The sequence below is a fragment of the Bidens hawaiensis genome, unplaced genomic scaffold, assembly GCF_021521415.1.
Source record: "Bidens hawaiensis isolate Kalapana, Puna unplaced genomic scaffold, B.hawaiensis_p1.1 tig00015610_1, whole genome shotgun sequence".
Classification (NCBI taxonomy): domain Eukaryota; kingdom Viridiplantae; phylum Streptophyta; class Magnoliopsida; order Asterales; family Asteraceae; genus Bidens; species Bidens hawaiensis.
The window spans coordinates 368010-394924 of record NW_027492396.1 but is presented as its reverse complement, the minus strand read 5'-3'; the positions used below and the strand labels follow the sequence as shown (position 1 = coordinate 394924).

General features: G+C 34.7%; 3 protein-coding genes, 1 non-coding gene and 1 pseudogene across 5 annotated transcripts; 2 read left to right on the top strand and 3 right to left on the bottom strand.

Annotated features, from left to right (window-relative positions):
* The first annotated feature begins 10295 nt into the window (after positions 1-10295).
* Positions 10296-11732, top strand: LOC143549479 (membrane protein PM19L-like). Its single transcript, XM_077040380.1, has 3 exons — positions 10296-10461; positions 10545-10722; positions 11305-11732. The coding sequence occupies exons 1-3, from the start codon at positions 10329-10331 to the stop codon at positions 11540-11542; spliced, it is 549 nt and encodes a 182-aa protein (XP_076896495.1). The 5' UTR covers positions 10296-10328; the 3' UTR covers positions 11543-11732.
* Positions 11733-12732: 1000 nt separating this feature from the next.
* On the bottom strand, positions 12733-15011 carry LOC143549478 (uncharacterized). The gene is made up of 4 exons (XM_077040379.1): positions 14815-15011; positions 13862-13932; positions 13606-13741; positions 12733-12986 (listed from the first exon to the last, which is right to left on the bottom strand). The coding sequence occupies exons 1-4, from the start codon at positions 14972-14974 to the stop codon at positions 12901-12903; spliced, it is 453 nt and encodes a 150-aa protein (XP_076896494.1). The 5' UTR covers positions 14975-15011; the 3' UTR covers positions 12733-12900.
* A 1566-nt stretch (positions 15012-16577) lies between these two features.
* Positions 16578-16659, bottom strand: TRNAS-AGA (transfer RNA serine (anticodon AGA)). The gene has a single exon. It is a non-coding gene; the product is annotated as a tRNA-Ser (tRNA).
* Positions 16660-16775: 116 nt separating this feature from the next.
* On the top strand, positions 16776-20480 carry LOC143549499 (glutamyl-tRNA(Gln) amidotransferase subunit B, chloroplastic/mitochondrial-like). Its single transcript, XM_077040397.1, has 9 exons — positions 16776-16904; positions 17715-18394; positions 18613-18822; positions 19067-19207; positions 19318-19521; positions 19598-19795; positions 19901-19969; positions 20049-20165; positions 20269-20480. The coding sequence occupies exons 2-9, from the start codon at positions 17771-17773 to the stop codon at positions 20347-20349; spliced, it is 1644 nt and encodes a 547-aa protein (XP_076896512.1). The 5' UTR covers positions 16776-16904; positions 17715-17770; the 3' UTR covers positions 20350-20480.
* LOC143549498 (DNA mismatch repair protein MSH1, mitochondrial-like) lies at positions 20385-26038 on the bottom strand (annotated as a pseudogene). The gene is made up of 19 exons (XR_013138146.1): positions 25984-26038; positions 25783-25902; positions 25666-25713; positions 24817-24881; positions 24613-24698; positions 24374-24538; positions 24199-24308; positions 24017-24112; positions 23861-23936; positions 23728-23786; positions 23449-23516; positions 23185-23358; positions 22894-23100; positions 22565-22821; positions 22345-22488; positions 22211-22268; positions 21840-22139; positions 21084-21710; positions 20385-21008 (listed from the first exon to the last, which is right to left on the bottom strand). The product of XR_013138146.1 is annotated as a DNA mismatch repair protein MSH1, mitochondrial-like (transcript).
* Positions 26039-26915: the final 877 nt, after the last annotated feature.

Sequence of the window (26915 nt, the reverse complement as noted above, 5' to 3'; positions counted from 1 at the left end):
TCCCGCATTTGCAACAGTTGGTCTAAAGGTTTTGGAGAAGTCACGTGGGTTTCCCCCCGCGTTCCTTGGTTTGAAGGTTTCTCCAAAATCTCTTCTTGGTTGGAAGTCCGTTTCGTTGCGCTTCCCTTTCGCCCTATGACGAGGGTTTGCGTCACTATCGGACTCCTCCCAATCATTATCCAAGTACTCGCACTCATTGCTCATGTTGAGCTGTTAAGTGTTTCCGAACTCGTCAGCCTGTTGGAGTGAACGTAAGCGTTCATCCAACTCAGCTTGGAATTCCTTCTGACGTGCTTCCGCCCACGCTTTAACTTGATCAAGTGTTTGGCGGGGGAGCCTCGTCTGTTGTCTCTCCAACTGGGTATCGGTGAATCCCAGTGAAGGATTGTTTACTGCACTTGCCCCGGCTTGGGTAACCGGGGTAGTGTTCGTAAAAATTGTGTACTCGCCGGTGTTCCCCCCAGCATTGGGGTTGTGGTTACCGGGGTTTCTTGGTCACTCGCTGGCCTTGGCATCGGAGTAACTTTAACCATCTTTCCAGAGGTTTTGAAAAAACTGAGAAAATTAGTTCTAGTTTTTATGCACGGATGGCGCCAATGAAGAAACACTAAGTGACCCCGGCAGATTACGGATAATCTTAGGGTCAAGTAGATGTTTCCCACGAGGGTTAGGTCCGGCAAAGATGGTTATTCTTCTGATGACCTGCAAAACAGACACCGTGAGCTCGTCACTGAGAAGGGGGGGTACCTCCTTGTGACCACCCTCCGGCGTGAGAATCAGACTAGATTGCTCTGAATACAAGTGTATATTAAGAGAAATAGCTAGAGCAGATAAGATATGTGATGGTATAAGATGTGTTTATACCGTTCCAAGGTGTTGGAGTATTTATAGCCGAAGGTAGGTTTCCAAGCAGGTACAGCCAGCTGTATAATATTCCTTTTCTACCAACTGTGGGCTACGCACGTGCCATGCTGGTGGTTGGTGGGTAGGCAGCGGCTGATAGTGACATGGCCGGCTGTGTACTATTCCTTTTCCACCAACTACAGGCTATGTACGTGCCACGACAAGGGTTGGTGAGTAGGCAGCGGCTAGAGCGTGCTGCTCGTCGTACTGTTGTCAGTGAGCTGTCACCCTGTGATTGGTTCATGGGCTGCTTTGGTCAGATCTTGTCTATTTTGTCCATACCTTGGCAGGTATAGTACAAAAGATCCTCCAGAAGCGTACGGACTGGCTCATTTGGGCGGGAGTATTCCCGCCTTGCTCATTCCTTCTTCAGGTGGCATTACTGAATTATTGAGAGTTAGTGCCTTGTGCGTGTAGCCTTACTATTAGTGCGGGTAGCCTCCGCTGATGGCTTGTATCCGCAGCTGCGGGAACAGGCGGGGTACTTCACCATTGGGAGGCTTTTCCTGCGGGAACAGCTGGCGTATGCGCGTAAGGTCTTCATCTCTCTGAGCATGGTGGGTCCTGCGGAACCAGTTGGTCTTTGCGCAGACGTCCCTCTTCAAGGTGAGTCTTGCGGGTCCAACTGGGCTCTGCTGGGACCTACCTCTTCAACTGGGCTCTGCTTACGTATTAGCTCTAACCATTTATCTTGTTTACCTCATATATATATATATATATATATATATATTTAATCAAATTAAAGTAATATATTATATATTTTACACATGTGCATTTTTTACAATATAATTAATGTCTAGCAAGGTGCATTTAGATGAATACATAAAATACACAATCGATTTAATTACTCACGTTAGCTTGTTTTTAATTTTTGGAACCTTTAGAATCTCAATATGAACAAATTAGAAGTACCATCAAACTTTTAGAAATATTTATAATTAGCTCACGTAAGTTAGTCTCATTTTATGTCAAACCTGGGGGGCACGTCTAGATACACAAGTCATCTTTGCTTCGACCTAAAGTGTTGTGGGTTAACCCGTTTGTAGGTTTTATAGTTGGTCGATTATATATCATTAATTAAGTTGTGAAGAAACGTGAACCGTAAAATGATTAAAGATCTTTCTTATATAGGTAAAGAGTTATCACAACATTTTGTTGAAACTTTACAACTTTTCGTAAAGAAAGTATGTCACTTGTAGTGATTTGGTCAAATCAGTAGTAAGACCTTCAATATTAACTCGATTATTGCTTATTATGTGCCTTTTAACAAAAACTCCATTACACCCAAGTTGTTGTTGATGACCACTCACCACCAATGGGTAGTTACCACTGGTAACCAGTTACTACGACTCGTAGTTGTTGCATATCAATTGCTTCTTAGTTACCGTTAATGAACAATAGCAACTTACTACTCAAAATCAATTTTAGATTTATTTAATTATGCAAGTCCGAAACAAATAATATTGCCTTTTCAACAAGACGATTTCATCGGGGGCGTAAGGCGATGCTCAGGATCCGACACTCCCTTACGCCTTGTGTTAAACACAAATTTGCACTGTAAACCACATATCCTTAGCTCAAAGGCAAGTATAATTTCTTTACTTCAAAGTTCAAAGTGTAAACATTCTTTTTACTAACATAAATGTGAAATATGTTGACATTTATCTGTTAAGCTTGTCAAGTACACTTTTTACTATTATGATTTTTACATAACTTCAATACCTAAGCAAATTATAAATACAAAACTAAAAAGTAAATTAGCAGATTATTCTCTTACCTAAAAATAAAGGAAAATAAAACAAAAATAAAAATATGTGTAATGCAGGTTTATTAAGGCAGGGCCAGCTCTGAGAAAGCAAAAAACATTTTAGGCCGAAGACAAAAATTTGTTTAGGCCTTAAGTAAAAGGAGTATTTTGTTGGATTTAAACAATTTAATTTTTATATGGGTTTATTTGGTTATAACTTGATTGTGTATAAAACTTTTGTATAAAAATATGACTAAACAAACCTCAAATGAGAATAGATGCCACAACCTTGGGAGTGATACCTATTTGCCACCAGATCAAACTATTGGTTATGTAATTGAGTTTAAATACTAAATATACATGTTGTTTTAATAAAAATACATATATTTTACAAAAAAAAAAAATTCGGGCCTACGGGGTGTTGGGTTTGTGGCCGTTGATGTGCTAAAAGTAGTCAATTAATTATTAACTAAAAGTATACTAATCTAGACACTAAGTAATACTCTAGACCCTTAAACTTAACTTAAACTACTAACCGGCAAGTAAACCGATCGACTCTAGTACAGCTAAGTAAGTCCGGATATCGAACCCACGAGACTATTTAAATTACGAAACTAGCAAATTAGACTAAACTACAAGACACGACTATTTATTAATAATATTTGAGGGGGATTTTAAAACTAATTAATTAAAACTTTAATAATAATTAACTAATGATTACTTTAATTAAACTATTAATAAACTAATTAATATAATAATAAAACAAACCCTAATTATTTAAATAATAATAAAACATAATTATTACTTATTAATTAATTAATAAAACTTTAAACCTAATTTAATTTTAACTAATAAACAATTTAGAAAACTTGGATTAATTCAGATGATGAAAATAACTACCCAGGCCAGAATCCCCAAAGTTACGGTTATTAATTTAAATGGAAAAACGCAAGTTATGGAACCGGGATCATAAAATAGACCCTTGACAGAAAACCCGAACAGGACCCTTGAACTTCAAGAAGACGCCTATGGATTTCTAACAAGTTTTAAGACTCACCAGTGTTTTATATTAAACTTCCTTACAGTTATTTAATTGCTTATGTCTAAGTATCTTTTATGACGAAAACCTACCTTACAGCGCGGAATTCAAAAGATAGCAAAGCAGACTCAATTAATTTAATAGACTAAGCTGACAATCAAATCTAGACGGACTCCTTACGAAGAACTAAATCTAGCAATCCCGACAAGTAAAGATCTATCAACAACCTATCACCTTACAGCTTTCTAGGCTGGCAGTTCACTTTTATTTATTTACTTGATTTTATTGTTTCTATGATTTTAATGCATATTAATCACAAACTAGCCAAGAACACACAGTAAATGACCTAACAAAACCCTATCATATGAAACAATCAACAAGGGTAATGTGAAACAATAAATTCAAGTAAACAAAACCAAACAATTATACGCATTAATTCAATCAAAACTCAACCGCTTACTTAGAACATAAAATCCATAACGAAACGAAATCCAAATAATAATCAAACCGAACTAAGGTTCATCACGACCTAGGCAGTCTAAAAAGTTTAGCCTAACATCTTAAAATAAAAGAAACTAAAATAATAAAGTGCAACAACCAAGCTCATAATTAAAATAATAAATTCAAACCGACTATGATGATGCTTGGTTGAGTAAAGTTGAACCCAAACGATCTCCACTTGAACCAAAGTGCTTTATCTCTTTATAATATTCTTCTTTGCGTTCACTGTTGCTCAGCTACAAATACAAAACAAACAATAATAATTTTGATGTATGCCGAATGCCTCTCTCCTGCCAATATCTTTTTCGGCCCCTTTCTTATATTTTATGATATCTTCTTTTCCAAGACAAACTAACCGACATCCAAACCTTCTAACCCTCGGCCTTTTACAAGCCCAAACATTAATTTCCAGCCCACTGATATTTCCTTGGCCCAATGTAAATATTGATATCATTGTTGTCCAATTCCACTGTCTGATCACGTGCACATCTGCCAAACTAAATATTAGTGTCACAATATAGAGTAACAATTAAAAAGTTAATTTATGATTCTACGTATCATTCAAATTTTCAACATGCACTCATTTTATTTTAGACTTTTAAACTTATTATAATATACATAAATAAGTGTATAAAATAAATGGATTAGTAGGTTATTATTGTTAAAACGATTTACTCGCTTGTCTCAAGTTTAGTAAAACTATCCAATTTTACTCATTATCTATTAGAACGTTTAAAATCCACATATGAGCCAACTAAAAATAATATTCAATAAAAACATGGCTTAAAAGTATTTAAAGCGTAAGAAATATTTCTATAATAATATGTATTTTTTAGACCACATCAGCCGTCAACCACCCGGCCACACCTTATGGGCGGCCCTGTATTAAGGTGATCAGATAGCGTATCGTTTAATACCATACATTTCTCATACCTATAAAAAAAAGTTTCAAAATTAATATCATACCGGTTCACATACCTAAATACATGTTCCAAATATTTCGAATTTATTCGTTGAGTTCAAATGCCATATTTTTCTTAGTTTATACGGTGTGCAATGGATGAGGGTGGGGGCGTCATGTCCGTATGTCACACCTTAACGCCCTAACCGGTTAACCTAGGTTTTAAAAGGTGTGCATGAGGTGTGCCTAGGCGAGAGGCTACATCATTAGGTGCGAGACTCGTCACTTTTGTTTGCCTAAGGTGCATGTGGTACAGAAACGACCGTTAATACAATATTTGGTCGCTTTTTTTCAAACGTTAGGTGTGGCCATGTGAAATAAAAAACAGAGACTATATGAAGTTGAATTGGAGTTGCATTGAGGGATCTATGATCTATCATGAGGGAATGGATTGCGAGGAGCAGAAACATATCAATAGGAGATTACTGCTTTTAGGATTAATCACGTCAAGTCGCTATGATATTTTATTACCTATATAGAGTAAAAGAGACATTTGGTGTCACAACATGGGTTCTAGAAGTTATATATATCCCAGATATTTGTAAAGCTATTACAATAAGTGGTTCTGGTTGGTTGGCTTTGGATATATTGTTAAAGGGTCTCTACATTACTTTGTCCCAGGTTTGATTACCACCAAAAGCACATGCTTTTTTTACTTGTGTCAGTTAGGGATGGGCAAATTCGAGACTGGTACCGGTCGGTATCGAATCGGTACCAACGTTTTGAGTTTCGGTACCGGTACCGTACGGGACTGGTATTTCCCGAAATTTTACTTTAAATACCGGTCCCGTCCTGGTCCTGTAACGGTACAGAACCGAATATTTCGGTACCGGTACCAAGAATCCGCGATTTTCGGGACCGGACCGGTCGGTACCTGTACGGTTCCGATCTCTTCCCTAGTGTCAGTGTCAAGCAGTTTTGAAACATATCTCCGACCAACTGAATTAACGGACCGAATAGCAATTTTATTATTTTTTTTAGTTTCGGTATCTTAACTAATGTGACGAAACCGACCGAATTTGCGTAGACTCACCACCTTAAGGCTCGAGTTTGACCAACGTCTGGGTTTACCGACCGACGGCACCGCATTGGTTTATCTCAATTTATATATTTTTTAATTTTTTTGTTTTATTTCTGGTACTGTAACGAACGTAACCGTACGGTAATGAACATTATGGAAATTGACCAAATTCACGTTGACTGACCCGCCTCAACACCCGGGACTGACACTGCTCGGGATTTACCAACACCCGATTTTACCGACTGGCACCGCCTTATTGGCCCGCCTCAATATTTATATTGTTTGTGTTTTTGTGTTTGTTTTTGTTCCGGCACCGTAACGAATGTAACCAAAAGCGTAATGAACATGACGAAAACCGACCAAATTTACATAGACTCATCGCCTCAACGCGCAGGACCGACAATGTATATGTTTACCAAAGGGGGCAAAATGTTCTGAATTCCCGCCGAGTTATCGAGTTACCGCCTCAACGCCCATAAGCCGCGCAATGTGCGATAAATTACTAATTTGTACTAAATTACATTTTCTTTTCTTACTTAAGACTTATAATTAGTTTTTCTAACTTGTTATTTGTTACATGACTACTTAAAAACAACTAGTCTGGTTATTTACCCATCTTGAATTCGATCGGTTTCGGTTACGTTCATTACACTATTACAATACCATAACTAAGAAAACTTGTATAGCTTACGATACAAATAATAACATATTTAAAATTACATTCATACGGTCACTGCCGGACGTTGTGGTGGCGACTCGACCCAAATGCAGTTAGTCTTGGTTAAGACACATTTCAAACGACATTTCTGTCGGTAAAACCTGAGCGTTGCGGTTGGTGGCAACTCGACATGAATTTGGTCGGTCTCAATTACAACACATTTCAAATTACGTTTATTTAGTTGGAAAAACCGTGACATCACGAATTCAATCGGTTTTGGTTACATTCATCACGGGACCAACACTTAAAAAAATTACATATTAAAAGCAAAAAAAAAAATAAAGAAAAAAATTTCATTGCAATATTCAAAAAAATTCTTGTGAATGACCTAATACTGGATCCGTCCAGGTAAAACAAAAACAAATAAGAAAAGGCATATTTGCTGGATGGGATTCGAACATGCACATGAAAATCAAAATTATATTAAATGAATTCAACATCAGCCATCAAGCCAAGTACAAATCTATAGCATGGACATCAACTGAATTAATGCAAACTCATTATAGCTTTTAAGATTTTGTGACACCAACATGCAATATTTATCTTATACTGAGTATTAGCCCGCCGCGTTGTGGCGATGCAGCAACGCGAATTCGGTATGGATCAGTTAGGGTCGTAACTGTAACAATAATAAACCCAAAAAAGTAAACACACTAATACTATTGACACTCGTATAACTTATAATATAAAAAACATATTTAAAATTACTTGTAGTCGATTAGTAAAACCCACACTGTGTGGCTGTGAGTTGACTCAAATTTGGTCGGTAGGGTCACGACACAGAAATTAAACCTATCGGGTCACGACACAGAAATTAAACCAAAAAACATATTTAAGCCACAAACAAATACAAAATCATTTAAAAGACGAAAAGAAAGTAAAAATAGAAATCAAAAAACTAATTGATCTAACGCCTGTTCCTGAGTTTTTTTAAAGGAGGGAAAGGATATGAAAACTAAGGAAAGTTAGAAAAATCGGTGTTCTTGAGTTTTTTTTTAGGATGGAAAGGAAATGAGTAAGAGTTAAAAATGATTAAATTAATGTGTTTTCCCAATAAATATCATCCTAAAAATGAGATGATTACTAAGGATAACTATTTCTTAACATAGTTATCATTTCCTTTCCTCTAATTTCCTTCCAACTCAAAAACACACCTAATTAAAAAAAAATTCTTCCCTTCCCTTCCCTTCCCTTCCCTTTCTTATCCTTTCCTCTCATTTCCTTTTCTTTCCTTTATTAAAAAACTCATGAACAAAGCGTAAAAGTTAAACAGTCCTTCAACAATTGATGGAAGAAAATAATAATAATAAAAAAAAAGTCCACCACCAATTGACGGAAGAAAATAATAATAATAAAAAAAAAGTCCTTCACCAATTGACGGAAGAAAATAATAATAATAAAAATGGTCGCATGAAGAATCGAACTCAAGCAAACGATACACCACAGCTTCAAAAAAAACACGCTTGACCATCAGTGGCGGACCCAGGATTTTTTGTCAATGGGGTCCCAATTTTTCCGGTTTACAAAATTTTTGGGTCGGTCGTTATTCGGGTCGGGTCGAGAGGAGGAACATAATAAAACACGAAAATATGGTGTCATCGGAAACGAGTAAGTAGAAAGAATATAGATTAGAAACTAGATAGAACATACACTTTTAATTCATTTTTATTCATACCCGAAAAACATAAGCGTAAGCTATATATATATGGTCTTACATGAATAACCAAGACATGAAAAACTAACTCTTACACAAATAAATGATTAATTATAATATACATACACAAGATAAATAATTTAAGTATATGTAAAACTCATGTTGTCATTATATATGTTGCATGGTGACAATGGTTATATGGGATAAACTAAAGTGATAATGGTTATATGGGATAAACTAAAGAAAAAACACAAATACCCTAACTAAATAACTAATATTTACTAGAATATTAAAAAAACAACAAAAACTGGGTATGGTGAGGCTTGAACCTGCAACCTCTCAAAGAAAAAACAAGGGACTTTCCACTAGACTAGTTCAGCCTTAATAGTATGGGTTCCAAGTATTAATTTTTATGGGGTCCTTACAAAATTTAATATATCGTCTCTAAGTAATTTTTAAAAAACATTGGTGTCCCGGGACCCCGATGGGAACTATGTGGGTCCGCCCCTGTTGACCATTTGAGCCAGCCAGTAAACTGAAAACTAAACAAAATAATTTACTTAAAAAAGAACTTAATAAGACTTTATGGCACCAAAATTTGATATTTATCTATAGTTATAATTATAATATGTGGAATTGCGGATAACAAATTTCCAACTAGAACTTAACAAACAACCGAATCTATCTATAATATATATAAACGAAAACATAAAAATCTTATGTGTCGCGATGTGGTCGCTCCCCTCTTTTTTGGAGTCACCAGATTTGCTTGATTTGTAAATGAAGGTTTCTCATGCATTTGACCCGAATTCATGGGTATGGGTCTTACCAAACCCATATATCATTTAAACGAGTTATAAAATCTCATTAAATTAAAAATTATTCTCACCAAATTATTGATGTAAAAATCCTATAAAATAGGATACACTAAAATTAATATCTTATCTATTTTAAAAAATATATATATATATTATTTAAATTAAAAAATCAATTTTATAGTAAAAAAAATAAACTTGTTTTGGGTCTCATCAAACCATAAGTATATTATTAACTTTTATAAATATTATTTATAATTAAAAATCAATTTTATAGTATAAGAAATAAACGGGTCTTGGGTCTCATTAAAACCATATAGCTTTTAAATCGGGTTATAACATTTCATTTATTAGTGAAACAATTTATCACCAAACCATAAGTATATTATTAACTTTTATGCAATAAAAAAATATAAATTAAAAAAATAAATAAATATTAAAACAAATAATATAAAACAACCCCCGTAATACGGGGGATAAAAACTAGTGAATAGATATATTTAAATCCATTATCCAAACTTAAAGAACACCACAGGGCCCCACCTACCAAGATAACTCTCACAGTCACAACCTACCGAGTTCCGATGATAACGGCGGCACCACCGTCACGTCTCCGTCGTACACCACCCTTATAGACATTTATTCTATATAATATTATTTATATTAATATTAATATTAAAAAGCCGGTAGACTTATAAGGGTACCTCTCTTATACCAATCATCTGACACGTGTCATGACTCCTGACACTATATAAAACCGCAAAACCTGAAATGATTGACACGTATCACCTGAGCTGCCACTCACCTACCAACACCACCGTCTTAATTTCCTTCTATATATATAAAATATATCGTCACCTTTTGTTTATACTCATTCATTCGGTGTATTGTATGATATCTTTTGTTGTCAGTGAAGACTTAGTTAAAAACATAAGTACTAACTAGATTTTGTTAAAAAGATCATATATCATGGCACAAACAGTGGGAAGAAATGTAGCGGCACCTTTGTTGTTTCTTAACTTGGTCTTGTACTTCATTACCTTAGGCTTTTCTGCTTGGTGTCTCAATAAGCTTATCAACCGCCAAACAAACCACCCGTTCCGCTTACCTGTCTCTCTATTATATTATTACATTCTTTTATGAAGTTATAAGACAATATATTAATTGTTTGTCGACTAATTGTAGGTTTTGGTGGTAACGGTGCAACGGAGTTTTTTCTAGAGTTCGCGATATTAGCTTCGATTCTCGGAATAGTTTCGAAGTTTGCGGGTGGAAACCATCTTAGGGCGTGGAGGAACGACAGTCTAGCGGCAGCCGGATCTACTTCTCTAATGGCGTGGGCTGTCACGGTTCTCGCTTTCGGGTAATCTTTTGTACACTTTAGTGAAAAGAAATCGTTTTGAATGATCAACCAAATTTTTATTATAAAAACGACCAAGGCGCTAGAGCCACTGATTACTTCAAAACAAGAAAATCCAGCAATGAACCTATATTCATGCTTGTACTTGAATTTATTTTCTATTTTAGGATTATAAGAATTAAAAAAACCAGTTAAATCAAATTAAAATTATGCCTTTAGTTTAATAGTTAGCGCACTGGTCACCAAGTATATATATTTTTGTGAGCATATATAATTTTGAAATAAATTCTAAAAACAAAAGGATAATAATATATCCGATTTTGTAATCCTAAAATGAAAAAATTACGCTTTCAAAAATATGTTCTTTAGCTAAAATATTTTTAGCATAAGTAGTATATTTTTTAGAGCATAAGTTTAAAACAAATTATAAAAGCCAAATAGGATAATTAATAATTATATATTTGTATTTGTAATCCTAAAATGAAAAAAAAAAGAAAAAAGAAAAACTATGCTTTAAAAAATGTTTTCTATAGCTAAAATATTTACAAAGTTATGGTTCAAAAAGTGATGTTTAAAAATGTGTAGGTTTGCATGCAAGCAGATAAATGTAGGTGGTCATAGAGGCTGGAGGCTAAGGATTGTGGAAGCATTCATCATAATATTGACGATAACGGAGCTGTTGTATCTTCTGTTGGTGCACGCGGGACTGTACAGCAGCCGGTATGGGCCGGGATACCGCGACACGGACTATGGGATGGGGACACATCCGGCGGACACCGGCATCAAGGGAACGACTGGGATGGGTCATGGGACAAGGGTTTGATCAGTTTGATGGTTTATATGTGTGTATGTAAATTTATAAAGAAATAAGGGGATTGTTATGGTGTTGATGATGCTTGGTTTGGTTTTCGGGTTTTGTATGGATTGTTACTTGTAATGTATCATGTATGTTTCTTATTAATCAACATCAATGTGGACTTCCATTTATATGAATCTATAAAAATATTATATGATATTAATTGATAATAGTTTTTAATTAGAAAGGTAGATGTCTTTATTTGCCAGGCTAATTAAGTTACAAATGATGAAAAAATGAAACACGAATGTACATATATGACTATGTTTTTGAATTAGCATACATATCTAATGCACTTTAAATTAAACACATTAAATGCACTTTAAATTAAGCACATTTTTAAATTTATAAAATTAAGGGTTTTCTAAATTTATAAAAATATAGGGTTATATGAGCCCATTTAGTTGAACCGAACACACAACCCATTTAACTTGATGAAACTGAGCACAACTCATTTAACTTGAACACGACCTAACTTGATGGAACAGAACATAGCATATTTAACTTGATGTGCTTCACAGTTCAATAGAACTCATTTAGATCAATATCGACCTATAATTTCATGTTAAATAGAACTCATTTAGATTTATCAATATCGACCTATAATTTCATGTTAATTTGAACACGACCCATTTCATGTTAACTTGAACACGACCCATTTAACTTGATGTGCTTCACAGTTCAATTGAACTCATTAAGATCGATATCTACCTATAATTTCATGTTAATTTGAACACAACCCATTTGATGTTATTTGAACACAACCTATTTCATGTTAATTTGAACACGACCCATTTAACTTGATGTGCTTCACAATTCAATTGAACTCATTTAGATCGATATCGACCAATAAATTTCATATTAGGCTTAAATCATGTTTCCATTACATGTTAGAAATTCACACACCAACCAGCTCATCTTTTGTAAATCATGTAATTCAATTCAATTTTATGTTCAAACTCTCTTTTGTAAATCATGTAATTCCATTCAATTTCATGTTCAAACTCTTGTTTAGTTTATCAATTTTATGTTCAATCTTTTGTTTAGTTCATCTATTTCATGAACCGAACAAGAAAAACTTATTTCCTTCATCGTATTGTTGCAACTGCATTATTTTGATTCGACCCGTTTTAAGGTAAAAGATAGATCAAATCGACTCATTCATACAGTAATTAGTAGTTAACCATACAAACTATAAAGAGAACTCTTGTTACAAAAAAGTTGTGTAAGTTACATACGAAACCCTCTTTACATTCGTATATTCATATTCAAAACACAAAAACATACGTGTTGCCATGAATTGTGAATGCGCTGAAACAAATAGTTCATTCTTGAGAGGTGGCAGTCCCGTTTCTACCGAGACCACGCTGTCTTGCTCTTTCCATCTTCCGTTTACGCCATTCTTCTAGAGCTGATAAGAGTCAACAAGAATATATGGTCAGCACATTTATCTTTGACTTTTCATGTCAAAATGCTACATTCTGAACTTCAAAATTGGCACTGATTCTTGACAACTTTTCAGCAGAATTTGATAACGAATTAAATTTACAAACAAATATAACTTCGGAAAATTTTATTATCGTTAAATATGTAACGAGATCTATCTTATATTTGAAAATGAAAGCTAGTTAGTTTGACTTTATAAGTCAAAGCATGTATCTTTCTTTCTTTTAAAACAGCCAACAGACTAAACACACCAGGTACGGCAAACTGGCAACTTCAACTCGTTCATGTGAAAACCGATTAAACTGGGTTGGAAGATATTTGATAACAGATCAAATACAAAATTTCGAACTTTATGTATACAAATACCTACAAATCCAGGTGCTATGTAACTTCAAAACAATTAGGCCACTGAGTTAATGATACAACTCTACAAGTGTTAAATCATATCCTAATATTAACATGGACAAAAGAGTTGGCAACTCAAACAAACCCAACCTGACCCGTTTTGAACCAACCTCATTATAACTCGTGACTCAGCCTGTGTTTACACCTCTAGAAAACATTGAATTCAAGAAAGAAATTACCTTTCTGATTATCGGCATCTGAATAGGATCGATGGTTATTCAACCTCGATATTAAGTCAAGTGCAGCAGATTGTTTTGTGTCTTTCTCTTGCACAGTTTCAACTTCTTCATGTCCTTCTCTCTCAATTTCCCTAACCTAAACTCCATTACAGAAAAATCTAGATCACTTGTATAAACACAATGCCACGATATAGAATCAAAACTGTAGCATAATCTAATCAAATTGACACGTAATCACAAGATCACTTAGATTTACTCTTTTTATAAGTTCTACAGGCTCCATTGCACGACGTAATTCTTCTGATTCCTTTATATACTTGAGCATAACTGAATCTCGAGAAGCAATCGTTTGAGTTCAATGCTGTAAGTAGGGGTCCAAACGAGCCTACTTGAGCTCAAAATGACAAAAAGCTTGAAACAAGCCGAGAATTTTCGAGGAGCCTTGTATGGGAAGCTTGTTTAGGCTCTTCGAGCCTTATGTATTTTTAAGTTTTGCCTATCTTGTACTTCTATGAATTAATTTTACACTCCAAACCCGAACTCAACCCGCTTTTGCTCATTTAAGGTACTACGCGAGCTCGAGCCAAGCTTAGGCGCGTTAATGGTTTTTTCAAAATATAAAAAATTTAAAAACATATATAAATTAATTATAAATAATAAACGAACTGACCTCAAGCTTTGAAAAAAGAGCTCGAAACGAGCTGAGCTCGAGCCCTCATAAGTCAAAGTCGTTTACAGTTTACACCTCTAGTTGTAAGGGATTAATCGGTGAACTAATCACTAGTCGTCCCAAATTGGATGCCCGTGCAACTAATCACTAGTCAGTGGGTTACGGATTAACTTTCAGCTAACTGGTGCAACTAATCACTAGTTGGCCCAAATTGAATGCCCGTTAACCCATTTATCGGTCTTTCTCATTGATTTGTTATGTTTACATTTAATTGTTTGTGTTTGAACTTTGAACTATAATACTATGTGAACTTTTATATGTAATTTTTCAAAATTATATAATATTTTTTCAAAATTACAAAATTCCAATCCAATTAAACCCGATTAACCACTAGCGGGTACCTAGCGAGTTCTACAACACTGCGAAATTGGGGGTTTTCAGGAACTGATAATAACATAGTGAATGGAACAACTGGGAGCGATTAATTATAGTTAAAGATCGGTGATTTGATGAAAAATGAAAGGCTAGATTGTATGTACCTGAATCGGATCGATTGGAGTTGGTAGGAGATAGAAAGCTTTGAATCAAGAACAGTGCGGTAATCAAATTGAAGAAACAAAGGATGATAGTGGCGTTTTTGAATGAGAATCTTGACATGGCTCTGCCACCCAATTGCTGCAGCCTCTCAGTCATCTTCATTTTGGTTCATCAATAACAACTGTGATCTTCAAGTTTATTTCATATTGGGTTTCGCACCTAACTCGGGTCCGTGGTTACGACTTGGTATAGGATTTCCCTCCAAAGCCGCACCAAACAAAAATCGGAAATAACCAGTCACAAAACCAGAACCAACCCTACCCGAAACTCGATAAAAAATTCAATCAAATACCCCTATATCCGAAACCGGTTCCTACTCGACCCGGTTTTTACTCTTATTGACCACACCCGAAACCGGTTCCTTAAAATACCTGGTTTGTGCACATATACTTTTTGTGGCGAAATGTCAATATGAAAACTCCAACGTGGAAGAGAGAGAAAGGGAGAGTCGTACTCGAGAGAAAAAGATAGGCACTTCATTATAGTTTTTTTTATTTATTTAAAAATTGTGTTAATTTAAAGTCGATAAGGCTAACTAGCCAATCTGCGCCTCTTGAGTTGTAACGAATCACTATATAAAACTTGCCTCTGTCGTCATCATTCCCATTGTCCACCCATCTTCACCTCTTTCCTCATCATCTCCTACTATTATACTCAACTAAATGCAGCAAATCACTAACAACGATGATATGCTCCGGTCACACATATGGTTTTCATTTACATTACAAATAGGGCTTGTTTAATAGTTTATTATCTAGGATATCTACCTGTATAATAAAGAAGAACATCTTGGACACATGTCATACATATAAGTCCATTGGACACGTGTCAATCATAGAAATCATTTGGCTTATGTGTCATGAATTGAGAATATCCACGTCTATCATTTACAAAGCTTGCTTTGAAAGTTACTATCATAAAGTAAATGAGTTTACTTTTCTAGGCTCTTTACTTTATTGATCAAAATTCAAAAACCTAAATCATCTGCCCTTTTAAACAAATACCAATTGGTCTACTTTATCATCATCTTTATCTAAAGAAAGACAACAAAGTCAAAAGGATTTTAATGTGGTCAGTAAAGATGTGAACAGTTTGGGATTGTGAAAAATGTTAGCCCAATTAATCTAAAAGATGCGTTTGGCAAAGGTTGGGCTTTTTAATACTCTCGCTAACGTTTGGAATGAAATGGATGTTTGTAATCTATATTTAATGGTTTGTTTTTGCCAATGTATGTAAACCGGTTAGATTTTTTATCATGTCATTTATATTTAAATGAGTTCTATATATTTTTTAAGTTATAATAAAATATCATGGTATGTAATTGAATGCTCCTCAAATTAGATCTTGAATGAGTGTTTAAAAGTATATAACACTTGTATATCATGTAATTGTAAATGAAAATGTTGTTAAATATAATTTTTATTTAGTTTGTTGAATGTTATTTTAAATTTTAAAATAAATAATATCAGCCTCATATAATACACGGGTTATAACCTAGTTATACAATATGTTGTAGACAAAGTTATGCTTAGGCTTTTAAGCCAAATTTGATCGGGAAGTATATGATTCTTACTTGCCTATATTAAGATCATTTGATCCTTGGTTACAAAATTTTGATTCCAACTTATTATCCTAGATGGTAACCATTTTGTTTAATAAACAAAACAAAACAAAACAAAATAATTATATAAAAAAAAGAATAATACGTGGTCGGCAGGATTCGAACCTGCGCGGGCAGAGCCCACATGATTTCTAGTCATGCCCGATAACCACTCCGGCACGACCACGTTGTTGTTCTTCACTTTATGAGTGATATATTAATACTATAATCTAAATCGTAACTTTATCTTCTCTGGTTCATACATTGTCACATCCGTTCTTATCAAAACCTCACTCACACACGCAGACACACCAGGATCGAATAAAGGGTTTTGATATGAAAGATAACCCCTAATAATAATATCACTCGCTGTTACTTTTGTCATGTTCGTTGTATACAGGCTCAGCAGCAGCTCATTTGAGTTCTAGTCAGGTAAATTAAACACCTTTCATGCTCTACATTCAATCTTTTTATTATTAATTTCGAATTCAACAACCCTAATTTAATCTTGAATCTTTTATGTTATTACTACCTTTTTCTTGGAATATAAATTATGGGCTTTGCTATTCAAAAGGGGGTTGCGGCGCAGCTTGTTGCTCGTTTGCATGCCACTTTATTGTAATCGTTTTATAGTAAATTAGATATTAACAATTGGGGACAACGAACATGAACAAGCTCAATTCCTTAATGAACGAACACAGACACGAATTTTCGTTCAGTAGAGTGTTCGTGAACCATCTGTTTGTCCGGTTCGGTTCATTTACAGCCCTACTTGTGGGTATGCTTTAGTCACAGTAGTTCATGTTATAACTGCCTTTTTCTTGGAATATAATTAGCGATTCAAATGTGATAAAAGTTTTTTGAATCTTTCAGCTTATTATTATGAAATTTGTCTACTTTTTGTGTTTTTGTCATTTAACTGTTCTTGAATCTTGATTGATTATATGTTGTTTGTATAAACCTGCAGATGTTTTCATACTTAAATCCCAACTGAATTAATCTAACAAAATTTTAATGGCTCTTACACTAACTAGAGGCATTCAAAACCGTTTATTCATACACACTCAACTAGAAAACATGTTATTTTTTGTTCAATGCAAAGCACACAAATCGAAACCTCAATGAAAACAAAAGTTTTTGAATCTTTCAGCTTTGTTTTATGAAATTTTTGTACTTTTTGTCACAACTTGTTCTTGAATCTTGATTTCTTGATTGATTATGTTTTGTTTGTATACACTGCAGATACTTTTTAGTTTTCATAGTTACACCCCAATTAAGTTATCGAAAAAATAGTTTTAATGGCTCTTACACTATTTAGAGGTATTCAAACCCGCCCATTATTGCCTTACTCATACGCATTCTCAGCTAGAAAACATGTTATCTTTTGTTCAATGCAAAGCACACAAGCCGAAACCGCAATGAAAACAAAACAACAAGCTCCCTCAAACTTCACAGAAACCGCCCGAGCAAAAGCCGTTGAAAAAGTACTAAAAGATTATGAAGCAATTATTGGTATAGAAACACATGTACAGTTATCAACTACAACAAAGGCGTTTTGTAGCTGCGCTTATAATTACGGGTCTCAGCCAAACTCGTGTATTTGCCCTGTTTGTATGGGCTTGCCCGGTGCATTGCCCGTTTTGAACTCTAAAGTGATCAAGTGTGCTGTAATGCTCGGTCTTGCACTCAACTGCAAGTTGTCCATGAGTTCAAAGTTTGATAGAAAACAGTATTTTTATCCGGATCTTCCAAAAGGGTACCAAATTTCACAGTTTGATATACCAATTGCCACTGATGGATCCATTGATGTTGATCTTCCACTTGAGTTTGGTGGTGGGCATAGACGGTTTGGGATTACTAGGGTTCATATGGAGGAGGATGCAGGGAAGCTACTTCATACGGGAAGCGGGAATTATTCTCAGGTGATTATTTTATAGTTTAAATCTACTTTTTTTTCATATATTAAAAAAAAGGATCCAATTACAATAAAGAGGTAGATAAGGGCAACAAGCTGCGCCGCCACCCCCTTTTGAATGGCTAACCTGATCCCACTGAAGACAAAGTTATAGTTCTTTGGCGTCGATAAGTTATTGATTATTGTGACCAGAAGAATCATAAAAATATTGTTTTTTGGGAACAGGTTGATTTGAACAGAGCGGGAGTGCCTTTGCTTGAAATAGTTTCTGAACCTGATATGAGAACGGGTATTGAAGCTGCAGAATATGCTGCAGAGTTACAACGGGTGGTGAGATATTTGGGAGTTAGTAATGGAAATATGCAAGAAGGATCGCTTCGTTGTGATGTTAATGTTTCCATTCGTCCTATTGGTCAAAAACAATTCGGCACCAAGGTAAATATTTTGACCCGTTGGGTTTATATGGGTTGTTTTATCTCAAATGGTCAAATGGGTCAAATGAAAAAGGTTTAGGTCAAACGGGGCGGGTCAAACGGGTTGAAAGTCTCCAACTTTATTTTATATTCTTGCCAAGTTGAAAGAAAATATTAAATCTTGATGCTATTTTGTTCACACATTATATGGAGAAAATCTTTCTGCTGTCTGTAACTGATTTTTATAAGTGGTTGCTGATCAACAGGTTGAAATAAAGAATCTGAATTCATTTTCAGCAATGAGTAGAGCTATAGATTTTGAGATTGCAAGACAGGCAGAGCTTTATGACAAAGGGCAAGCGGATGAAGTTGTCCAAGAAACACGTCTCTGGGAAGAAGGCTCTCAGGTTATCTAAATCTAATTTCTAATCATTTCATTATTAAATAATAAACTTCAAAGCGCGCATTCAAAAACACCCTTTTTATGGTTTCTTATCTTTTTATTTATTGTTGTTAGAAAACAGTTACGATGAGGAAAAAGGAAGGACTTGCAGATTATAGATATTTTCCTGAACCCGACCTTCCGGAGGTTATACTCACAGAAGAATATGTGAACGATATTCGTGATTCGTTACCTGAACTTCCGGAAATGAAGCGTAGAAGATATGAGAATTTGGGTCTAACCATGCAAGATGTTCTTTTTCTTGCAAATGATGTTAATGTATGTCACGCTCAACCTATAATATTACTAGATTTGTCATATTTATTGGAAATCATGGATCTATCACTTGTTTCAGGTTGCTGCGTTTTTTGATGCTACAATTGCCAATGTTTCTGATATTAAACTGGCTGCTAATTGGATCATGGGAGATATTGCTGCTTACATGAAGAATGAAAAATTGTCGATTAATGAAATCAAGCTTAGCCCTCAAGAGTTAAGCGAGTTGATAGCTTCTATAAAAAGTGGAACCATCAGTGGAAAGATAGGGAAAGAGGTGTGTGTGTCTCTACTTTCTGATATCGTCAATTGTTTTAGTAAAATGTTATAAAAATTAGATTTTTAAGGATGGTTTTAAAGATATTTGTGTGAAATTGTGCAGATACTTCTTGAATTAATGGAAAAAGGTGGAACCGTTAAGGGCCTGATTGAAGAGAAAGATCTTGTACAGGTAGGTCCTAATTTAAAAAAAGCTTAATTTGTCTTCATTTTTTTATCTTAATGGCATGATTTTGTGTTTTGTTTAACAGATAGTAGATCCAGCTGAGATTGAGAAAATAATTGATAAAGTAATTGCTAATAATCCAAAACAGTTGGAACAATACCGCGGCGGTAAAACCAAGCTGCAGGGTTTTTTTGCAGGACAGGTTTGATTTTTTATTTTTTATTTGTTCAACTGCTCATGAATTAGTGACTAATTTCTGTTTTTCAATTATTATAAATTTAACCATTGAAAAAACAAATTAACAGGTGATGAAAGAATCAAAGGGCAAAGCAAATCCAGGGCTTCTGAACAAGATTCTTGTAGAAAAATTAAACGCTAAAAGCTGATATGCACTCGAAGAATTTTCTTTTTTTTCCCTTAAAGATTTTGATGTAACTAAACTGCAAGCATTGCAGATACATTATTGAGATTGTAGGTTGCAACTGTATTTGACATGTGTCTTAAATAATAATATCAAGTATCTTTTTTTGTCATTCATGGTCAGCTAATGCTGGACTTAAGGTTACTTTGTCTAACCATTATTATGCAGGGGTACTTTAGTAATTAAACTGAACATAACTCAGAATCATGTTTTCAATGAAAATAACATATGCTGCATTAATAAATAGATTGTGTGATTACAAGGACCACCCAGTGAGCACCCACCGGTTAACAATAACTAAAGCACAACATAACTGACCCAAAACTGTTGCACCAACAAAACCCTAAATACAAGTGTCGAATGCTACAAGATATTCATGACAAAATTCGGTTAATCATCTATGTAAATTTAAGCTTTCAAAAGAGATATCAGAAGTACCAAAATTCCGATGTTTACCGTCAGCTACATTCGTGAGTTTAAAACCATGATTCGGAAGTTGGTTGATTAACAGAGTTTCTAGCTGACAAGCCATGCTCTCCCAGGAGCTAGAAAATACAAAAACGAAGCGTTTCGCACCCCTTTCTTTAACCGGTGTGCACATATCCGATCACGAAGATTGTCTGTCTGAAATGCATGTGATCAAATATTAGCAACATCAATGAAATTGCAAATCTTGTTTCAGTTAATCATAATATTTACCTCTCCAACATAAAGCTTTTTATCGGGTCTCAAAATCACATAAACGCTCGAAGCACAAGTTGCTGATGGAGGTGGTTGTTCCCCAGGCCGTACTAAAACACATCTCACTGTAGTTTTAGTTTTATGACATGTTATACAGACAGCATTTTCAACATCTTTCCAAAATGTCTCCATTTGGTTTGTTATTTCATTACCAGAAGAAATAATAACTTCTTGAATACATTCATCTGAATTCGAGTCTGAGTCTGTTTTGTACACTGAGTTGTACAGATTTTCGGCTCGTTTTATTATTGCATCTGAAACACCTTCTTTTTTAGCAGTTTCAAACGCGAGACTTTCTCTGCATATTCCATCAACCAGCTTCCATGTCGGTTTAGATTTCCCGTTCACTAAATCACTTCCCATTTTTTTGTAGACGGTGTGTTTTGTAGTTAGTGGTAAGTTAAAGATACCATGCAAATGCGTTGATACGACACCTAAACAACCGATTGAATCCAGAGTTTCGATAAAACTGCCAGCTATACATGTCCCCTTTGCAGTTTCTGTACCTCTGCATATCTCATCCACTAAAACTAGGCTTTGTGAAGTCACTCTAGTAATTATAGAACGCATCTCCGACATTTCAATCTGAAAAATAATATCCATATGCAACAATATATCACTATGTTGTACAAAGTTTGTGTAGCATAATTCGTAAAACCCGAAAAAAGTAACAATAATAATGACATAATAATATTAATGTAATATAGTGTGTACCTGAAACGAGCTTTTCCCGTCTGCCGGGCTATCGTAAGATTTAACATGCAGCATAATGGAGTCGAAATGTGGAATTAATGCTGACTCAGCAGGTACCATAAATCCACATACGCCAAGAAGTGCAGCTGCAGAAATTGAACGAAGCAAACTTGATTTTCCACCACCGTTCGGTCCGGTCAAAAGAAACATTGACTTCATGTCAATTGTGTTCAACACTGCACTTCCTTCAACTGTATCAAACCAATATGGTGATAAACCAGTAATCTTCATCTCACAGTTTCTGTTCATTTGTTCTTTTTCCTGCATACAAATTTAGTATGAAAAAGACCTTAAACCTCAAAATATGCAAAAGATGGTAAAATGAATTGTACCTCGGGACGTTGGAACTGAACGAGAGTCGGGAACACCCATTTCCTTCTTTTGCCTTCACTGTTTAAATATAATATAACAATTAACATGACATACTAAAATAAGATACAAGTTCAAGTTTTTCAGATTTTGATACCTCACATGAGAAAACAATGCCTTCGCAATAACAAGCAACATGGAGGCAAACACGAGAACATTAATTTCAGTTTGCAACTCAGCAGACAGTCCTCTTAGCAACTCTAACACCATGGACTTCGCCTTTACACAAGCTTCATGGTACCTTAAACAATGAACAACAAGATTTAACTAACAAACGGGTCGAGTTGGTCAAACACACATGTTTGACTCGCCGCTACCTTGTGAGTGCATCCTCTACTTTGATTGTGGTAAACCATTCGTCTCCAACTTTTCTACCCTTTGAATCTACAGCAGGCTTCAGTTCTTTAATTTGTTTTTCACCAGGTGTATTATGCCATACGGTAGGTGTAAAACGTTTTCCCTTGAACCAAATAGCTTTGTGTTCCCGAGCATACAAGATTTCCCCTTTTGGTCCTCCAAGTGGTGCTGTGATCGCTTTTATTCTGCAAATTATAGGAACAAAATCTTCTGTGACCTAGAAAAAGAACATATGTTAGTTAATTCGCATATTAAAGATGAAAATGATGATGAAAATAACAATACTTACAGCTAAGGATAAGGCTTCAGCTGCCTCGTCCACTTCCTCATAAACTTCTTTCAGATGGATCTTCTTCACACGATTCTTCCATGAAGATTCCATAACCTCGAAAAATTCACTTGGTATGTTTGCATATGAACTTAACTTTTGATCATTTTCACCATCTAATGAGATAAGATTCCCAATTGTATTTGAGATTGATTCACATTTATTCACCTGAAAACAAACAATAAAAATAACAAGTCTTTGATAAAATAATATATAATATCAATGTTTAATTATGGAATTTTAACAACTTACCAGTAACTCAAGGTCAATTTTCAACCCGGTTGCAACCCATGTAGGATACACTAATAAACTCATTATCTCATTGAGCTCAGGGTTTCTATGAAGCTGCAAAGTTTCATCAAGCACACTTTTAATCTTGCAGAACTCGACATGATTAGCCTCCCTTAACTCAAGTAGCTTCACTAGCTGCAAGATTAGTGATAAACATCAAGCATACAAGAAAACAATATCGAAGAGAAACAAATCACATAACGCATAATGAATGAATTACATTACCTTTGATGGTGCGATGCAGGTAAATTCAGGAATTGAGCATGATATATGGCTCATAAGTTTGCATATTGCTGGACACGTATAAGAAATGAAAACACTTAGTTTAGAACTTGGGAATATAGTAACTCAGAATATGCATGAAAGAATGAAATTTAGGTGCACATTAATAGCAAAAAAGTATAGCACACCATTGCAGATGTGAAGATAATGACAAACTCAATAGTATTTCCAAAAAAAAAAACGAATCATATTTTTGACAAAAGTCCATAATTTGGCATTTACCTTGAATGGTGGTTGCAATTGCATAAGCAGGAGGGTTCAGAAGTAGATCTCTGATGTAGCTGTTACAAAAATAATAATGACTACATTCTGTAATTATGATTAATAACTTAAAATAAGAAAACAAGCTACTTACGTAGCAGGTAATCCGGTGCAATAAGAAGGAAGCAAAACCTTTAATAAAAGAGGTACGCCTTCGGTTGGTATGACACCTAATATTTGATAGAAGTTTATAAAGTATTACTACTTCCAGAGATATAAAAACCATAAGCCTAACAATACAATAACCGACCAATTTGTGAAGCTGTTCCAAGGTGCAACGGATGAGGTTTGTTTTCTGAAGCAACGTATATGTGGCATCATCATCAAGACCATAAAGCTCTTTCACCTGAAATTTGCAGCATCAATTGTAACTTGTAAGATGCTATGAGATACTTCGATGCATATATATAGAGAAATCAGAAATATACAAACCTTAAAAAGTATCTCATTGACAATATTCCCTTCAATCCATTCATAATATTTTCCATTACACTCGCCCCACAATAGACCACCTTCACCAAATTCTGTCAAGCGTGTCGTTCCTGTAAGAATATTAATAACATTCAAAATGTAATATGAAAAAATAATCTTAAAAAATATTAATTACCTGTAGAATTGTTCTTCAATGATTTATGTAGAAATAAATGATGATAATGACAAGTACGCAGCTTTGTAACTACTGCCTCTTCGGTTAAACCATCCTCTAACGAGTATGTTTTCATAGTCTCCAATACTGACACTATGCAATACCCCTTTGCAGAACGAGAAAGCCCTGAATAAAAAAATACATACATAATTAAAAAATATTCGGAACTTCACACAAATAACTAAAAAAATGTCTCATACCAACGACTGGCATTGGTTCAGGAAACTCAAGGTCATGACCATCTTCAACGAGCCCAAAAACATAAGGACTTCCAGGATGTGCATGCCTGCATATATTATCACAGTGAAATAAATTCTGAAAACAAAACTAAAAAAACAAAGTCAAAACGCAAAGGCGGTTAACAACAAATGAGAGGTAAGCAGCAAATTAAGGTGAAAACATACCCGGATATAAATCGGCTTTTACGGGAACGAGTTTGAGCGGGGCCCTGAACTTCCTCCACAATGCACTATAAACACGTAACATTAACAAACTAAAGCAATTCAAACTTGATCTTAATGGAAAGTAATTAGTACAGCTTGAAAAAACAATTATGCCTTCAAGTTCCAAGGAAATATCGAACGTTCAGTGACAGTTTGTGAACCGTTCGGCACTTCGGCGTGAAGTTCGTTTATAAAATAAGAGAACGGGCATAAACAGACAACCATGCTCAATTAAATTAAACGATCGAACATAAAGACATGTCTCGTTCGTACATTTATGTTCGTGAATGTTCGTTTGCTTTCGTTCATTTTAATTTGTTTAAGTTTGTTCGTTTAAGTTTCGTTCATTTGCGTTCGTTAATATATTCATTTAAACTTTTTGGCCCATAACAGCTTACTCTTGCATTCGTTAACAATTGTTCGTTTACGTTTCGTTCATTTGCTTAGTCTAGCACTCTAGTTATAATTAGGCCCAACATATTGTTCTTCACATTACTTTTAACTGGTTTTAGCTCAACTATGCTCGTTAATCTATGTCCGTTCGCTTACGTTTGTGAACTGTTCGTTTATACTATTAAAATAAACAAACACGAACATGTTATTTTCTTAACTTAACGAACAAACAAAGCATGTTCATTTCTTAATTAACGAACATGAACAAGAAAACCCCGTTCATTTAATCGTTCATTTTCGATCATCTGTTCAGTTAAAGTTAAAAGAACAAACAAAAACATGCTTCGTTCGTGTTCCTTTGGTTCATTTACAAGCCTAGATATAATTATCAGCAGCATCATAACTCAAAGCACTTACTACTGAAAATACATTACGAGTCAAATCATCCAAAGTTTGGCGTAGATTCTGCATAAAGAAAGATGAAGTGATAGGTACTTATTTGAGATATTTCAACGGTGATTAAAGCAGAACTACCATAACAGGGCAACCAGCCTTTGGAACTCCATCTGAACGCAGACCACAAAATGGATTCAAACCAGCATACTCCACAAGTATACAAGCATCAAATCCAACAGCTTCATAAAACTCCCCGACCTAAATAGATTGAAACTTTCGTCACTTAATCTTAATAAACAAATCCAAGTGATAGAAACATTATGTAAAATACTATCATACCCTACACAGCAAAACTTCACGTGGAAACTTTGACTTGAACTTCAGTATCTCACAATTGAGTACCTTCTTTTAAACTTCATAACGATTAACGAACAGGCAAAAATATTTAGAGTAATGTGAGAAAAATGGTTGCATGTGTGTAACAAACAAACATAATTACCTTCCATTCTTCAAATTATCATCCAAACCGAGCAGATTAGAGTTAGTGAGTTTGTTTATTAGATGCATAGAAGATGTCTTTCTACACATTTGCATTTTCTGAAAGATCAAACATGACAAAAAATATAACATTTTTCTATGATGCAACATAAAGATAAATACAAAATTGACTAGAAAATAAAGAAAAATACCTCCTTCCACCAGATAATATGAGAATCGTCTTTCTCACTGACATTTTTTGACTCCTTTGACTTTTTAGTTGCTTTGATGTTTGTTGCAAAAGTTTTTTTATCTTTAAAGCAATTGATCTGCTTAGGAATCCTGATACTATTTCCAAAAACATTTATTGTTTAGATTGCAAATCTTTTATTTTAGATTCGGGAAATGGTATAAGAAAATTTACATACTTTATAGCATTGCTCAAACTATAATTCATAAATTAAATATCAACATTGTAGGTCCTACTGTCCTACACTTTTCAAAAACATTTATCTAATTCCAAATGTATCTTAGTTGCCAGTGTGTGCTGCATTGGTATACATACGGATGTTAATTACAACCAAATATGGCGTATGAAACTACAGCATAATAATAATAATAATAATAATAATAATAATAATAATAATAATAATAAGAGTGAGAGGGTTACAGTGATGGTGGACAGGAGATGAAATGACGCCGTGGAGGAAGATGGCGGCGAGTGAGAAGACCGATGGAACGCCACCGGTGGCCGGAGACGACCACGGATTTGGCCGCGGACCAGTACATTATTA

Bases quoted from the DNA above. Each gene is read 5' to 3' on its own strand.
- LOC143549479 (XM_077040380.1), top strand. From the start codon at position 10,329: ATGGCACAAACAGTGGGAAGAAATGTAGCGGCACCTTTGTTGTTTCTT. The intron at 10,462-10,544 runs GCTTACCTGTCT...GACTAATTGTAG, and splicing joins CCAAACAAACCACCCGTTCC to GTTTTGGTGGTAACGGTGCA. The intron at 10,723-11,304 runs GTAATCTTTTGT...AAAAATGTGTAG, and splicing joins GTCACGGTTCTCGCTTTCGG to GTTTGCATGCAAGCAGATAA.
- LOC143549478 (XM_077040379.1), bottom strand. From the start codon at position 14,974: ATGAAGATGACTGAGAGGCTGCAGCAATTGGGTGGCAGAGCCATGTCA. The intron at 13,933-14,814 runs GTACATACAATC...CTCGAGATTCAG, and splicing joins CTCCAATCGATCCGATTCAG to TTATGCTCAAGTATATAAAG. The intron at 13,742-13,861 runs GTAAATCTAAGT...AATGGAGTTTAG, and splicing joins CTGTAGAACTTATAAAAAGA to GTTAGGGAAATTGAGAGAGA.
- LOC143549499 (XM_077040397.1), top strand. From the start codon at position 17,771: ATGGCTCTTACACTATTTAGAGGTATTCAAACCCGCCCATTATTGCCT. The intron at 19,796-19,900 runs GTGTGTGTGTCT...GAAATTGTGCAG, and splicing joins GTGGAAAGATAGGGAAAGAG to ATACTTCTTGAATTAATGGA. The intron at 20,166-20,268 runs GTTTGATTTTTT...ACAAATTAACAG, and splicing joins AGGGTTTTTTTGCAGGACAG to GTGATGAAAGAATCAAAGGG.